At 38.2% G+C, this 17,446-nt stretch overlaps 1 protein-coding gene across 1 annotated transcript in view; it reads right to left on the bottom strand.

Annotated features, from left to right (window-relative positions):
- The window catches only part of CNTN5 (contactin 5), a 763,035-nt gene that overhangs the window by 125,818 nt on the left and 619,771 nt on the right, over window positions 1-17,446 (bottom strand). Inside the window, exons 13-14 of the mRNA XM_087966176.1 lie at window positions 15,663-15,792; window positions 14,806-14,956 (exon numbers count right to left, since the gene is read on the bottom strand). Coding sequence (XP_087822302.1) covers window positions 14,806-14,956; window positions 15,663-15,792 — 281 coding nt within the window. The remainder of the gene's footprint in view (window positions 1-14,805; window positions 14,957-15,662; window positions 15,793-17,446) is intronic.

Raw genomic sequence — 17,446 nt, 5'->3', positions numbered from 1 at the left:
TGCTTTCAACAAATAGGCATAGGTAGTTTTCTTTTTCTTTTTTGGTTTTCAAAGGAAAAGAGGCATTTTGTCTTTTTTTACATTTATTTAACTATTAATCTGAGCAGTTTATTTATTTAACAGGTAAAGAGTCGAGGCATTACTTTTGTTGCATTGCATCTTAAAAGCAATGTCACTTTGTAGAGTCTCATGGGGAAGAAGAAGAAATGAATTAGTATATTTAAAGGTCAATCCACCATTTTTATGTTTCGATCAGTTATATGCAGACAAGATTTTTTTTTTTTTGTCTTCATATAATTAAGACAAGAAGGTATCTGGTTATAATAAACTGATCCCAATGAAAGCAAAATTACAATCTCTTATATCTGATAGTGAATATCCAGTTCAATAGTAAATATCTGTTTCTGATATATTACAAATTAAACTGCCACTAGATTTGATAGAGTTTTTGAATCATAGCACCAGGATAGATCTGGATTGAACTGATTGGGATCTCTGTTTTTTGTTGTTCTTTCTGAGTTAACAGAATATCAGAAGGAAATTATATGAACAAACTCAGATGTCTGTCTGTCAGTCAGCAGAAAAACCATCTGAAAATGAAGTAGAACGGTACCCAATTGAATATGTGGGAGAAGCTGGAGGGGGGAAAAAACCATATTTGAAAACAGATTGGACTGTTTTCTGTTTTCAGACTGCAGGGAAAATAACATAAGAAAAATCCATCCATTGGAAGTAGCAATTGAAAAGTAGCCCTGGGTTTTGTGGACTAGACAGATAGACAGATAATCGGAGCTGGAAGTGACCTTGTAGGTCATCTAGTCTAACCCCCCACCCAAGCAGGAGACCCTACACCATTTCTGACAAATGGCAGTCCAATCTGTTCTTGAAAGTCTCAAGTGATGGCGCTTCCACAATTTCTGAGGGCAAGGTGTTCCATTGGTTGATTGTTCTCACTGTCAGAAAGTTTCTCCTTATTTCCAGGTTAAATCTCTCCTTGTTCAGTTTCCATCCATTATTCCTTGTCTGGCCTTCAGGTACCTTGGAAAATAGCTTGACCCCTTCCTCTCTGTGGCAGCCCCTCAAATATTGGAATAGTTCTATCATGTCTCCCCTGTTCCTTCTCTTCACTAGACTAGCCAAGCCCAGTTCCTGTAACCGTTCATTGTATGTTTTAGTCTCCAGTCCCCTAATCTGATCCATTGTAAACAGAAACACGTAGCGGAAATCTTTGATTTATGACCACAGTTGGGATGTAAATTTCCATTACTAAGCAAGGCAATTATTAAATGAGTCACACCTGATTTTATGATGCCCCCCCCCCCAGTTGTTAAGCGAATCACTGAAATCACATGATAATTAAGGCAACTCCAGTTTCCCCCCACTGATTTTGCTTGTTAGAGGTCTCCTGGGAACTTCACATAGGGCATTCACATGACCCCAAGATGCAGCAACCATTGTAAATACATGCCAATTTGCCAGGCATCTGAATTTTGATCCTGTGACCATGGGGGGGGGGGGATGCTTTAATGGACATAAGTGCAAGGACAGTGCAGTAAATCTTTTTTTTTCCAGTTCTACTGTGACTTCGATTAGTCCATAAATAAATGATTGTAAGTCGAGGTCACAGGAGGTTACTTAATTAACAGAATCTATCTATCTATCTATCTATCTATCTATCTATCTATCTATCTATCTATCTATCTATCTATCTATCTATCTATCTATCTTGTATAAATAATTACTTTATATTGTGTTTTTATATTAGAAGAAAGGGAAGGACACACACACACACACACACACACACACACACACACACACACACACACACACTCACTCACACATATATGTATGGTATTCAGCTTTGTTCGGGTATTTTCCCCACGTCATTATAGCTGTGCTTTTAAAGTTGTAGCAACGTTTCAGCAGAATCTCATCTGCCATCATCTGGCTTCTGTATTGTGTTCGTCTGTCTTTAAGAAAACATGTTCGGAAAGGCAAAAATGGGATGATGGGAAGAAATGACAATACATTCAGATGCTTCGGTGTCAGGTTTCACACAGCAAATGAACTAGGGCCCAGCAGAGATTATACTACCTGAAACTTCTTAGGAAACAACAACTGAATGAAAAACTGCTGGTGACCTTCTACCGCTGCACCATAGAGAGTATTTTAACTTACTGCACCTCTGTATGGTTTGCCAATTGCACAGTGCCAGATAGGAAAGCACTCCAGAGCAGCGGTCGCCAACCGGTGGGCCGTGAGAAAATTTTGGTGGGCCGCAGAGAAATCTCACCCACAGAGCATCCCCCCAAAGCAATTAATCTAGACTGCGCAGAAACACAAGGCTGCTCAGCCCACATGGCCCACGGGAACCCTCCCCGCCCACTCACTCCTTACCCGGCAAACTTGTCCACTAAGTTGATATTTTTCCTTTTTCCAATCATCATCTGTTCTGCTGTGCTGAGAGATTTAGATTAGCTAGGAAGAAGGAAATGGTTGGATTTCTTGCTTTCTAGCTAAGCACAGCCGAACCTCCCTTAGGACTGAAGGTTTGCTTGCAAGCAAATTCAGTGCAGACTCACGGCAAGCAAATTTGAGAGACTGAGCTAGCCGATGGCAGATAGATAGATCAATGAATGATTCTGTGAGCAACTCAATCTGCCTACTTTGCCTGATTTTGGATAAAAGTTTTTTTGGATAAAAGCTTTTTTTGTAAAAAATTGAATATTTACATATATGGTGTGTTGTGAGTTAATTTTGTGAGTTTGCTTGCAAGCAAATTTTATGAGTTTGCTTGCAAGCAAATTTTGTGTGACAAACTGAGCTAGCCAATGGCAGATAGATAGATTTCTGAATAAATCTGTGATTCTGTGAGCAACTCAATCTGCCTGCCTGCTTTGCCTGATTTTGCTCTTTTTTTTATAAAAAATTCAATATTTATATAAATATTTATAATATTTGCATACAAGCCATGCCCAGCCAGTCACATGACCACCAAGCCACATCCACAAATTAGGCCACGCCCACAGAACCAGTTAGTGGTCCCTGGGATCTAAAATTATGAGTTTGGTGGTCCCTGAGGTCCAAAAAGTTGGCGACCCCTGCTCCAGAGGGTTAATGTCATTGCCCTCTCCCCTCTCCCCTCTTTGGAAGAGCTTTATAGCTCCCGCTGCCTTAAGAAAGTTCAAAACATTCTCAAAGATCCATCTTATTCTCGGTACCCTTTTTTTGAACTATTACCATCTGGCAGATGGTACAGAATAATAAAAAACAAGGACAAATAGGCTGAAAAACAGCTTCTATCCCAGGACAATAGCTCTTTTGAATTCTGCTGTATAGTGCAGTGTTGGTGTGGTGTCGGTTCAACGTGTGGAGGGTGAAGGATGTATGTTTGTGTTTATTTTCATGGTCATGGTCATGATGTGCACTGAAGATGGTGTTTGATTTTGTTGTACGAGGTGCAATGACAATAAAGTAAAGTAAAGTAAAGTAAAGTAAATTAAGCTGCCACGAATATTTTTTTTTTGCTGAAATATTTTAAAATATATAAAGAATGTTTTCTCATAAAACTAGGACTAATGGAAGTGGGCAAGATTTTCCTCCCCGTCCCCAAAGCTATTTTAAGTGTCTATGGAGATTCTCAGTCATCCAGATCATTGGTTGTCTCAAACATGGCTGGCTAATCCAGTGGCTAGGGACTTTCAGGGTCTGGAATGGGAGGAATAGACTTCAAATTGAATTCCTTCAAGATGGTGTGCAGTGGTGGGATTCAATTTTTTTTTACTACCAGTTCCGTGGGCATGACTTGGTGGCAGAGGTGGTATTCAGCAGGTTCTGACCAGTTTTGGAGAACCGGTAGTGGAAATTTTGAGTAGTTCAGAGAACCAGAAAATATCATCTCTGACTGGCCCCTCCCCCAACTATTCTCTGCCTCCCGAGTCCCAGCTGATCGGCTGGGTCTTCTTTGGTTGCCCTGAACAGGAGAATGGAGCAGGAAAGCAGGTTAGTGGGATGGGGAGGGAATAGGGATTTTGCAGTAACCTTCCCCCAGGAGTGGGGAGGGAATGGAGATTTTACGATATCCTTCCTCTGTCATAGCCATCAAGCTACACCCACCAAGCCTTGCCATGCCTACCAAGCCATGCTCACAGAACTGGTAGTAAAATTGTTTGAATCCCACCACTGCTTGGTGGGCGTGGTGTGGCTGGGTGGGTGTGGCAGGGGAAGGATGCTGCAAACTCCCATTCCCTTCCCGTCCCACTAACCTGCGTTCCAGCTCCGTTCTCCTATGCAGGGCAATAAAAGAAGACCCAGCTGATCAGCTGGGACTTAGAGGCAAAGAATAGATGGGGCGGGGCCAGTCTGAGGTAGGATTGGCCGGTTCTTTGAACTACTCCAAATTTCTGCTACCGGTTCTCCAGAACTGGTCAGAACCTGCTGAAAACCACCTCTGATGGTGTAGCTTTACAGCCCTCGTTATTCCATGGATACTCGCTTTTGACTCTAAAGGAAGTTATACTTCCACATTGAGAGATAGTCTGCAAATTGTTAATTCTCTTCAATTCACAGCTTCTGCTGAGGAGCAGTAGCAGAAGTGTCTGGGAGGGCTTTTGCATAATAGTAATAATAGCACATCAACATATACCACTTCATAGTGCTTTACAGCACTATCTGAGTAATTTACAGAGTTTGCATACTGCCCCCAACAATCTCATTTTACTGGCTTTGGAAGGAAGGAAGGCTGTGTCAACCTTGAACCTTGATCAAACTCATAGCAGTATTCCAGTATTTGAGGGACTGCCACAAAGAAGAGGGGGTCAAATTATTCTCCAAAGCACCAGAGGGCAGGACAAAAAACAATGGTTGAAAACTAATCAAGGATGAGAAGCAAGCTGGAATTAAGGAGAAAATTCCTAACAGTGAGGACAATTCACCAGTGGAACAGCTTGCCTTCGGAAGCTGTGGGTGCTCCACCATTGGATGTTTTTAAGAAGAATCTAGACAGTCACGTATCTGAAATGGTACAGGTTCTCCTGCTTGAGCAGGTGGCTGGACTAGAAGATCGCTCAGCTCATTCCAGCTCATTCTATTCTAATTCAGAAACAAACAAAAATAGTCCCAATAATAATAGGTGCCTTAGGTGCAATCCCCAAAACAACTGGAGCACCACTTGAATACCATTGGCATTGACAAAATCACCACCAGTCAATTGCAAAAGGCAGCCTTACTCAAAACAGCTTACATCCTGAGACGATACTTTTAACACCATCAAACACCCACATCTGCCTATCCCAGACCTTTGGAAAGGCCTTGATAGGTAGACAAAAATGCCAAATCTAGTCTGAACATCTGGGTGAATCTGTGATGAATCATAATAATTAATAATAACATGTACTCAATGAAATAATTTATCCAAAATGGAAAGAAGAGTTTTTCAATATTGTATTCATAACCTCTAAGGCTCCTTCCAGCTCATTCTGTTCTATTCTATTCTATTCTATTCTATTCTATTCTATTCTATTCTATTCTATTCTATTCTATTCTATTCTATTCTGTTCTGTTCTGTTCTGTTCTGTTCTGTTCTGTTCTGTTCTGTTCTGTTCTATTCCTAGCACTTGGCAATTAGCTTGTGCATTCTAACCAGTATGCTACCCTGGCTCAAAATATCTACTGACCCCATCGCTTTGGGAATTACATCAGTTATCAGTTGACTTCCAGATGTGATTCAAGATGCTAATCATCTTTAAAGCCCTATCTGGTTAAGTGAGGGATCAACATCTCCAATATTGTCATGCTGCCCAACTAGATCAAATAAAGTAAACTTACTCCAGATCCTGCACCTACAGGATTGTCACCCGATGGGAGAGTATTCTTGATGATGATTCCCATCCTTTATGCCAGTGGAAATACAATCATCTCATACCTCTTAAGCTTCAGGAACCTCAAAGACCTACCCATTATGCCTTAATTAGGAGGAGGCTGTTTGGATGGAAAGCAGCAATGTAGCTATACAGTATTTACATTGGTTGGCATTTATTTAGTAATACTTTTATGTGTTTGGTTTTTTAAAATATGTTTATACTGCTAGCTGCGTAGAACCTGTGGGAGTGAACAGCATATATGCAACAGAAACAACGATTCTGAGAACTATCACACTACCAATAAATTGACATATTTATTTTAAGGTAGATGTCCTGGTAGAACTGCATCTATTCACCTTGTACCTTATGCTAAAAGACACCAAGCCTTTATAATGAAATCCAATTCATTGTTATAAGAAGTCTAAGAAGTTTTCTTATTTTTTTTATGAGTATTGCCAGTTAAAATGGCATGTACAAAATCCATCAAAATTAGTAAGCAGTTCTCTTGAGTCCTTCCCTGTTCATAAATCACAATCTATGAAGATGTCCCCAGGCAATCAAATTCACTGAAAGATATACAATTATATTAGGAGCCATTTCAATTGCCATTTAAAATAAACCCACGTCATTTTCTTGTGAACTGTGGGGAATTAAAAATCTAGATTGGGATATATGAATTATGTCAACAGATGCTGTTTTAAAATGACACGGTTAACACAATGAATTGTCTTGTTTTTGTTCTCTTTTGGAAAAAAAAGAATGCATGTGTAGAATTGGGTTTTAAAAATGCTCCTTTGAATCAAGTGATGATAAGTTAATCTTTTTTTCCCCTAATCCTGCACAGAAAGAAACTGTTGATTGGTCTTTTTTCGACTTAGTGCTCATTAGATGAGTTGTAACTACAACTACCATAAGTCACAGCTGTCTATCTACGGTATTGGAATATGCATCAATAAATATAGATAATGTCAGAGTTACCCTTGGCCCTTAGTTAAATGTGAAACACCAGCTCCACATCCAACTTCCAGACAATGTCCCTATTTTCAGTATTATTACTGCCGTTTTATCAGCTTATGGAATAGAATAACAGAGCTAGAAGCAGAGGGGGTATTCAGCAGGTTCTGACCCGTTCTGGAGAACCAGTAGCGGAAATTTTGAGTAGTTCGGAGAATCGGCAAATGCCACCTCTGACTGGCCCCGCCCCCATCTATTCTCCGCCCCCCAAGTCCCAGCTGATCAGCTTGGTCTTCTTTTGTTGCCCTGTACAGGAAAACTCACCTGGAAAGCAGGTTAGTGGGGTGGGGAAAGAATGGAGATTTTACAATATCCTTTCCCTGCCACGCCCACCAAGCCAAGCCACGCCCACCAAGCCATACCAACAGAACTGGTAGTAAAAAAATTTGAATCCCACCACTGGTTAGAAGGAACCTTGTAGGTCATCTAGTTTGATCCCCTGCCCAAGAAGAAGACCCTATACCATTTCTGACAGATGGCAGTCCAGTCTCTTCTTGAAAGCTTCCCACAATTTCTGAAAGCAAGCTGTTTCCAGTAGTTGATTGTTTCACTGTCAGAAAATTTCTCCTTATTTCTAGATTGAATCTCTCCTTGATCAGTTTTCATCCATTATTCTTTGTCTGGCCTTCAGGTGCTTTGGAAAATAGTTTGACCCCCTCCTCTCTGTGGCAGCGGATATTGGAATATTGGAACAAATTTCCCTAAGAACTAATTTCATTGCTTTCATCATTTTTAGTGCACTATCATACACTGTCACACTTTGGTAGGAAGGTGACATTGTTCCCTGCCTGTTGGCATATAGTCATGTTGGCCACGTGGCCACAGAAATATTTTTGCACAATATTGGCTCTCTTGGCTAGGAAACAGAGATGAGGACTGCTGCCTCGAGTCAGACATAAAGGAGAACCATTAGCTTTCTTTACTATACAAAGAGAATCAAATCCTATCTGGTTTTGATCAAAATACTATATGCAATCTTAGTGTTATATAAATACGACATTCCAAGAGATTTCTGTCTCCACATTTTATTAGAAAGTCTGAACTTCAGTCATACCTGCTATCACTGATATAACTTTCCTTCCCATATCAAGTCTTAGTTTTGCATGATGCCTGGATAAATGTATATTGCTGAAGGCACAGACAGAACAGAACCTCTACCCTGCAATAAGTTATCTTGGACACAGAGAGAAAATTAGCAAACCCCTAGCAGCCGCTGCTGAAGATGAATTCCTATTTATTAAAAATCCTTTCTTTCTTAGCATGGGACCATTTGTTCTGTCAGAAATAATTTTCTAAATACAGTTAATGAAAGAATTTTCATTGCGTAAACATAATATTATAAAGAAGCAATTCTCACTCTTCTGACTAAATCCCAGAGCGCTAAGAATTGTACAAGTGTAATTGGTTATGCATAGAGGAGACAATACAAGCTTTTGCTGCTGAATAATTGGTATGTAGTATGAAAAGGCTCTTTGATTTCTATGCTGTGGAAACCATCATTAAATTGTTGATGGTTTCCATGCTGAGGAATGTTTAGTCTACGAGCTCCTGAAAGTTTCAGAAGGTCTTCTCTGAGTGACGTCATGTAATAGAAGAGACTATCGGAAGCTCAGATTGAATTGATGTTGATATTATCTAATTAAGTAATAAAACATCTGTAGGCAAACAACCTAGTTTAGAACACCAAGAATTCCACAATTGTGATGTAATATAATATAGTGCAACTATATGTAATATTTAGGTTTTTTTGTAGCACCTCATTATAAGATAGTCTTATAATCCTTTCCTCCCCTCTCCACCCCTCCCCTCCTCCCTTCCCCTCCTTTCCTCTCATCTCCCACTCCCCGCCCCTCCTCTACAATACTCTCCCCTAGATTTTTCATGATGGTCAGTCAGTCATTTAAGTGTGAACCCATTCTTCTGAATTTGATATTTTTTTTCCTGGAAACTGGAAAAATCATTGCATACCGCAGTCACATAATCATGCAATTGGTCAAGAAAGTGAGCCAGTTTCCAAGTTGACACATGACTGCAAGGAGAGATGGCATGGGATTTTATATGATGGCCAGAAGTGCTTTACAGGCCCATTGGAATTTCGACTGGTTGTTTAGCAACCGATAGTAAGTGGAGGACTGTCTGTAAAACTAATAACATTATTTGCTGTACAGCCATAACTAATCTTTAGCATTGCTAGTAAAAAAAAAGCTGCCATTTTTGTCTACCAGAGTGGGTGACCCTGACAAATATAAATCAATATGTAAAATCAATCAGTCAATTAATCATCACTGTCAATTTTTTCTCTGTTGTCTGTACCACCCCACCAAAACCGATGCTGATCTGAATTGCAGCAAATTATCAGAACTGGAGGCAGCAAAGCATTAATAGAATCATAAAACTGTATGGCTTGAAGTCTTTTTAGGGTATTACGGTAACACTGAAAGAACAGCTTTTTATTCATCCTTGTCACTCAGGAAATCTTCATATAAAAGTCAAAAGAAGGAGATCAGTTTTTTATGGGTATTAAAAAGCTATCATAATATGCAGACCGCTGCTTGCACCCTCAACTGATATTAGTTTGCTTTTATGGCAACCACCACACCTCTCCAGCTGAGGTGGTATTCAGCAGGTTCTGACCAGTTCTAGAGAACTGCTAGCGGAAATTTTGAGTAGTTTGGAGAACCGGTAGCGGAAATTTTGAGTAGTTCAGAAAACCAGAAAATACCACCCCTGACTGGCCCTGCCCCCATCTATTCTCTGCCTCCTGAGTCCCAGCTGATTGGCTGGGTCTTCTTCTGTTGCCCTACACAGGAGAATGGAGCTGGAAAGCAGGTTAGTAGGGTGGGGAGGGAATGGGATTTTGCAATATCCTTTCCCTGCCACGCCCACCAAGCCACGTCCACTAAGCCACACCATGCCCACCAAGCTACGCCCATAGAACCGGTAGTAAATTTTTTTGAATCCCACCACTGTTCTCCAGAAACTTCCAACTTTTGGCCTCATGTCTCTTTCTCATAACCGACTAGGCTTGTTCATTTGTATTGCACACACAAGCTTCTTACGTTAGCATGTAGATCTAAAACACAAGAGGGGATGCTCAAATTAAAGCTGTAACATTTTGATTAAAATAGTTTCAGCTCCCCAAGCTGATTCAGAATCAATGCTGCAGCTAGAGTATTAGGGCTAATTAATAACTCGCATCTAACTGAAAGAAATAAATTATTGTGGAATTTATTTTTATGGCAATGTCAAAGTTGCCACGGTTTTCTGTCTCTCATTGATACCCAGATCTCTAATTTCCATTATAAACTAAAAGAGCTCAATTAAACTGTGATTGATGTGAGAAGGAAAAAAAAATTAAACGGTAGCAACTACACAATTCTCAATACATCTTATTATTGAATACTCTCTTCTTTATTTTCCATCAAGTGTCCTCTGAAATTGCCTTCTCTCTTACATTAGGATCTATAAACCATCTCTTGGGCATCAGCAGAATCAGATGGTAATGTGTTCCCAGAAGTTTAAATAACATATTTCAGATAGTTAGTAGCTTCTACTGTGGAGAAATAAAGCCAATAGTGATTGTCCAGGGGACCTAAATTAAAACAAAACTATTGAGCAAAGATTTTTCTATCCACACCAATTCTGAGAAAAAATTAGGCAGACCCTTTTCAATGGAGATTGAGTCATGGGTAATAATCAGAGTGGCGAAGAGGCAATAAAAAGACACAAAACCAGAAGAACACATTTCTACTTTCTTTCTCTGTTATTTCTCTGTTATTTTCCTTTCTTCAAAATCATGAGTGGGAATGGATATGAGGGACTTCTGTTGCTTTTAAAAACCTGCTCCCAATAGGCTGAAAGTGTGAAAATTGGGGATATGATTTGTGTTGCTTTTCTACTTTACTCTAAAACAAGAGAGCTAGGAACCAAAATGTTCATATCATTCCAATTTCCCTTCAGAAGGCAAACTTCTAGTCTTAAATCCAATGGTCATCCTTGCTACAGAGCATTACTTGGATTAGTTTTTAACATTTTTTGTGAATTTATTGGATTGGAAATCATTAAAAGGGGGAATTTGTTGGGTGCTGATATAGTTTAGTTAAATGTTTGAGGATTAGCAATCAGCTTGTAATCATCCACCATAAAATTGAAGCACACATCCTGAAATGCAAAGAGTTTTGGTTTGATATTGCCATTTATTTTCAGAAAAGACTAATAAACCAAAGCAAACCCATTACATTTTTCCAAAAGACACTGACTTTCTAATATTAGGTTTTTGTTAGCTAAAAGCAGATAATTAACCCCATTGTTTATTTTCTTCCTCTGCAGAGCAAAGTAAGTAATAATAGAATCTTAATAAGATTTTCCTTTGCTAAACTCATTTGAGATCATTTTATTTTAAATATAATTAATGGTCATGTAATGATAGTAATGAGCTGGTGTGAAAGCTCAGTAATGAGAAGACATTTGGGCATGCATGAAAGTTGTAGGTTAGCGGAGAGAGAGAAAATAATCTCTTCATTGGTTTAAACTCTATATTCAATTTACAGAGCAAGTAGACCTATTACCTAAATCTAGATCTTTAAAAAATAGTTCTATCAAGTTTAGATAAGTTAGTGTAGAGTTTCTGCTAATCCACAGCAAGATATCAAAATCAACATTGGTCTGTTTTTCATTTCAAATTATTTAATTTCAGGTAGAGCTCTCTTATTTTTTATTTACACACTTATAGATCATATGTATTTATTTATTTATTTATTTATTTATTTATTTATTTGATTTGCCAATTGTTTACAAGATAATAAGTATAAGTGTATACATAGTTGTGAATACATGAAATGGGTACATATAAGAAAAATAAAAGAAGAATAAGAGAAACAATAGGACAGGGACGGTAGGCACGTTGGTGCGCTTATGCACGCCCCCTACAGACCTCTTAGGAAAGGGGTGAGGTCAATAGTAGACAGTCTAAGGTTAAAGTTTTTGGGGTTTGGGGAAGAAACTACAGAGTCGGGTAGAGTATTCCAGACATTGACCACTCTATTGCTGAAGTCGTATTTCCTGCAATCAAGTTTGGTGCGGTTAACTTTGAGTTTGTATCTATTGTGTGCTCTTGTGTTGTTATGGTTGAAGCTGAAGTATTCATTGACAGGTAGGACATTGCAATGTATGATTTTATATACCATGCTTAAATCAGACCGAAGACGGCGTAATTCAAGGTTTTCTAGTTCTAGAATTTCAAGTCTGGTGGCATAAGGTATTCTACAACGAGTAGAGGAGTGGAGAACTCTTCTTGTGAAATATTTCTGGACTTTCTCAATTGTGCTAATATCAGATACATAATGTGGGTTCCAGACTGATGAACTGTATTCGAGTATTGGTCTAGCAAATGTTTTGTATGCTCTGGTTAATAGTGTGATATTACCAGAGTTAAGCTTCAGGTGCAGCAGAAGGTAGGTAGCATAGATAATATGACCACTTCAAACTGAAATGGCTCGTAAAAGAAATAGGACTTGTGTACAGGTATGATTTTCCATATCTGTATATGCACATGCTGCAATTATTTTCTATATGTATAACAAATAAGCAACCTTTCTCATGGCAAAATTGAATTCACAGGCCCACAGTAGCAAAAATACATTTTCTTGGAACAAAAATTTAAGCTCTAATAGTAATTAACATTAAATCAATACAATTACTCCAAGCATATCTTAAAATATCTTCCCTTTTAGCACACCACAATTTGGTAGCAACATTCAGAGGGAATTTCAACTTTCTTATTAACATATCTTCTTAAATTTGGGCGCTACCTACTTGTATGGATTTCATCTCTCAGAATTCCCAATCTAGCACAGACATTATTCAAATTAAGAGTTAAAGTCTAGAAATCTGGAATATATCCATAACATACCATAATCTGTAAATTGCTCATTGCCATATAAGGGAGATGAGTGGCACAAAAAAATTAAGACAGAGAGAGAGAGAGACAGAGGGAGAGAGAGAGAGACAGATGACAGATGACAGATAGATAGATAGATAGATAGATAGATAGATAGATAGATAGATAGATAGATAGATAGACAGATGATGGATAGATAGATAAATACATTTAAGGTGTCAGTTCTTACAGGTAAACTGGACAGGAAACAAGGTGAACTAATTCTAATTTATTGCAAGGCTATATTAATGAAATAGAATATAGAACACAATAGAATATTCCTTATTGGCCAAGTGTGATTGGACACTTAAGGCATTTTACCCTGGTGCGTAAGTTCTCAATGTATATACAAACCATCAAGTAATATAGTCATAAAGCATAAAACACAATCATAAAAATCATAAGATATGAACAACTAAGTGATAAATCATAAGATACCAACAGGAGGTAATAGAAGAGAAGAGAACAAGAATAGCAATACAGCTCTACTACATGGGTCAATATACTAAGGCATAAGACAGTACTGTGGGAATTAGGTGTTTAGCAGAGTGATGGAAACTTGCAAGTCTAAAAGTACAAACTCTCCATTACCACCTTTAACCGCTAGACCCATTACTGTGGGTCCCTCCTAAATTTCTTTCTCTGACCATTAAGCTACTGGGGGCTCCTCTTTCTCTTGTCTGATGGTTTCCTAGGCAGCATCTTTTCCCCTTATCCTTCAAGGTCATCCAGAAATACATTACAGAAGGGTAGTGTAGAAGGGATAAAGAGGTGTAGATCAACAAGCTAGACAAGGAGGAGAGAGAGTATCATATGCACGGAGATAGAAAAATACTGAACTACCCACAGTGGAAGAGTAGATAGTAAGATAGTGGAATTTGCAGAAATGGCAAAATTGGTGTGTTTGATGAAGGATAATACATCAAGTATTTTTTTTTACAAAAGACTGCACACCTTTTATGGATTTTTTTTGCTGAAAATGGGAAAAGAATGAAGTAGTGATTAATGGATTTGCTGATTAAAAAGAATTAATTATGAGTATCACTTTTTGCATTTTTTCTTTTCTTTTTTTAATTTCTTTTTCTTGGTCTTAACAGACAATTTGAAAATGCTAGGGAGCTATTCTGGGTAAAAAAAAGAGATTGATTAAAAACCATGGAGACAAGTAGCAACATAATATGATGTGGGAAAATTAAAAAATGTAGGAGAAAGGGGAAGGGAGTGAATGAATAGATCCAAAAACCTGCTTAGGACCTAATGCACAAGCCCAGAAATAATGACTGCTGTCAATATTGCAATGAACAAAGACATATTTTCAAGTTCACAGCTACTAAGATTGTTGGTCAAGCAGGTACAAAGATAGCCAAGGAAATGATTGAAGCCTGGGAAACAGGCTTCTTGTCAGTCAATAGGAGTGCTGAATTACCACCAGATTATCAGGTACTTAGGAGCCGAGGACTTGGCAGCACAAGGAAATAACATCCAATAGCTGGCCATTAACACACCAATCAACCAATAGGAAGCCACATCCAACCAGGCACCACATAAATATGACTCATAGAAAAGTACACATTCCAGTAGAGAAAAGTTCCCTGAGAATGGGCTCCTGCACGAGTCCAAAAACTTAAAAGACTAAACCTCTGGTCCCAATGACCAGTCCAAATTGGACCTTGCTGTCAATATTTGCTGGAATGAAATGTCAGTGTTGATTGTTTAGAATTGATCATTTGAAATTTTGAAACAATTCCAAAGAATCTTCTTCCCTTGAGAAGGTCCCTTGAGAAAATTCATGCCTTTCTTCTAAATAAAAAATGTTGCCAGTCATGAACAATATAGATGAAATTTCATTATCAAAATGATGAGACCATTTTCATATATAATGTAAAAATATCTAATAGCCAAAACTAGCTGATTGAATATTCTTGTGCTTTATCTTTGTTTTGCAAACACTGATGGAAGTCAAAGGTAAACATGGATGAATGGACATCTGACCTTTTATTTTCTCGCACATTTTTTTCTCCTTTCTTCCACCCAATGGTTGGTTTGGGAGAAGCTTGTGGTTTGCAGTCCACAGTGACTTCTTGGCCTTTGGTAATAATAATGGTCTTCTTCAGTTGACTCAGGGGAAAAGTTGGAGCAGAAGCTATTGAGAAAAGAAATCAATGTCAATGGAACCATCCAAACCCATCAAGAAATATTTTCAAAGTTGGCACATCACCTTTATTGGTTGGTTGGTTGGCTCTCCCTTATGAAATGTCTTTATAATGCAAAATCATATAGCTGTTACAAAGTACTGTATGTAATATATGAGGATGGGGTGAGACCCATTAATCTTACCAACCTTATCTTACCCATTAAATATTCTGTCATGCTATAACTATATTATTTATGAGTCAAAGAAAGAAATGAAAGATTGGTCAAGAATGACAGGATGAAAGGATCTAATAACATCTATTCTAATGGACATATTTCATAGCTCGCACACTTCTGAAAACCTAAACACGCTTGCAGTTTAATACATAATTTTTATATATTGGTGAGAATGGTTTGTTTAATTCCATATATTGTATATCTCAACCTTTATAAATCTTAGCTCTATTGAACAGTTTTGATTGATGAAAGTCTGCAATATTTATTGGATTTGTTGAGATAAGGACAACAAGATAGCTCTTATTTTTTCATTACAGCTAGCTACTTTGTACTTTCATTTCATTAAAATGTATTTATCTTTAAATCAAATTTATTGGCTGCTCTACTCAGAGCAACCCTTGAATTTATATTTATTTCTGTTCCACACTGTATTCTTAGCAAATGAATGGAAAAAAAGAATAACAGCCTTGAATACAGACCTAAAATCTTCAGTTCAGCACCGGCATAGATGGCTCCATGCTTGTTTTCTGCTACGCACTGATACATTCCAGCATCTGACTGATTAACACTGTGGATCATCAGTACACCATTAACCATCTCAATCCTGCTCTGTAATGGAATAGAAACATAATTCTACAAAAGCAAAGAAAATCAGGAAAATTTACTGGTTTCTCAGCTTTAGCTCAAGTAATGATGGCAGTAGAGCGAATGACATATTTCTGTGCTTAACATGCATTAAAGGAGCTTACTGACTGCCATGTTGACAGTTCCTCCATTGTTTTATCTTTTTTTTTCTTTGTGACAATTTTAAAATGTTTTGGATGCTTAAAACTGCATATGATTAACGTTGGCTCAGATTATCCTTTAAAAATGAGACTTTGGTGAAATCTCACTGCTCTGATCCTTTATTGCTATCAGCAATTATTCAGAGCTACCAATGCGCTAATTTTGAAAAAAAAAATGAATAGGACTCTCTTATGTAGTTGTAGATGTAGCCAAATCAAGCATTGGCTATTATGGTAGTTTACTGAGGATTTGATTTTTATTTAGTGTCTATTTTTCATTGCTGTCCAGAATTGCAAAGACAGCAACGTTGTCAAGCAGCCTGTAATATATAGCTAACCTGATGCATAATATTTTGGAATCGCAAGTATCATAAAACCAGAACAGATTTAACTTGCTGCTTTGGAATAAGCAAAGAATCCCTATTGAGTGACAATAAAAATATGAAATTTTATTTTATTTCTTTTGCAGCAGAGCATTCATCTGAACTAAGAAAATAAGCTTTTGACTTCTTGGTAGTGTTCTGTATTGCCAGAAAATAAATGATTTACAGTAGGATTTTAAGGTATGATGGTTTTTCTTGTTGTGGTTCGCTGGCAGCCTATGCAGATGGCAGTGGAATTGGACAGTGGGGAAGAACAGGGACCAGTCAGGGAGTCTGAAGAGGACTCGGAGGGTCCTGCGTCTGATGCAGAGATGGGGCCAGGACCATCTGGGAGTGGGGTGCTCCCTCCGGAGCCTTTGGAGTCTGGCAGCAGCGAGGCAGAGGATCCAGGGGAGCCTGTTCTCAGTGCACGTTTGTGCAGAGCTGCTAGAAGGCAAGAGCAGTTGAAACAAAAGGGGTCTGGAGTAAGGCTGGGAGGTTATTGCCCCTCCCATAAGGTACAAAGGACAGGCAAAGATGACAAAACCTTTGCAGGAAGCAAAGTCATTTTTGTTTGGTTCAGATGCATTCTTGAAGCTCTTTGTTACTTCGGTTGGTTTTTGTTCTAGTTTATTTGATACTTCTGTTATTGGCAGCACTTCACAGGAAAGAAAGGTGGGTGCTTATCTTGAGGGACTGTTTGAAATTCATTATTGGCTGGGAATGAAAAAAAAGCCCAGTGTTGCAATAAACCAAGACTTATTTTTAAAATAAGCGTGTGCATAATTATGGTCTTGGAAGCCTTGGTCAGAAAATTTCTTCAATAAAGCTGGTGCTACATATATGCCTTTTCATTCAAGATGGCACACAGTTTTGAGGGAAGAGAGAACCATCTTTGAGATGCCATTATTATGAAAAGGGGTTGCAGAAAACATTTTGCTACCTCTAAAAAGCCGAGAAAATGATACTTCAGAATGCGTGAAGTGAGTTCATTTAAACACCTTGCTTTGAACACCTTGCAATAAAATGCAAAGGAATACAAGAGATTAATTTCTAACAATATTTATACCTGTGAGTTATACTAAATATTTCTGTAAAACAGGATTATAATCCATT

Source organism: Notechis scutatus, chromosome 5 (genome assembly GCF_049901735.1).
Source record: "Notechis scutatus isolate UNSWTSFEM ecotype Mainland chromosome 5, rNotScu1.2, whole genome shotgun sequence".
Lineage (NCBI taxonomy): Eukaryota > Metazoa > Chordata > Lepidosauria > Squamata > Elapidae > Notechis > Notechis scutatus.
This window is presented reverse-complemented; position numbering and strand designations above follow the sequence as displayed.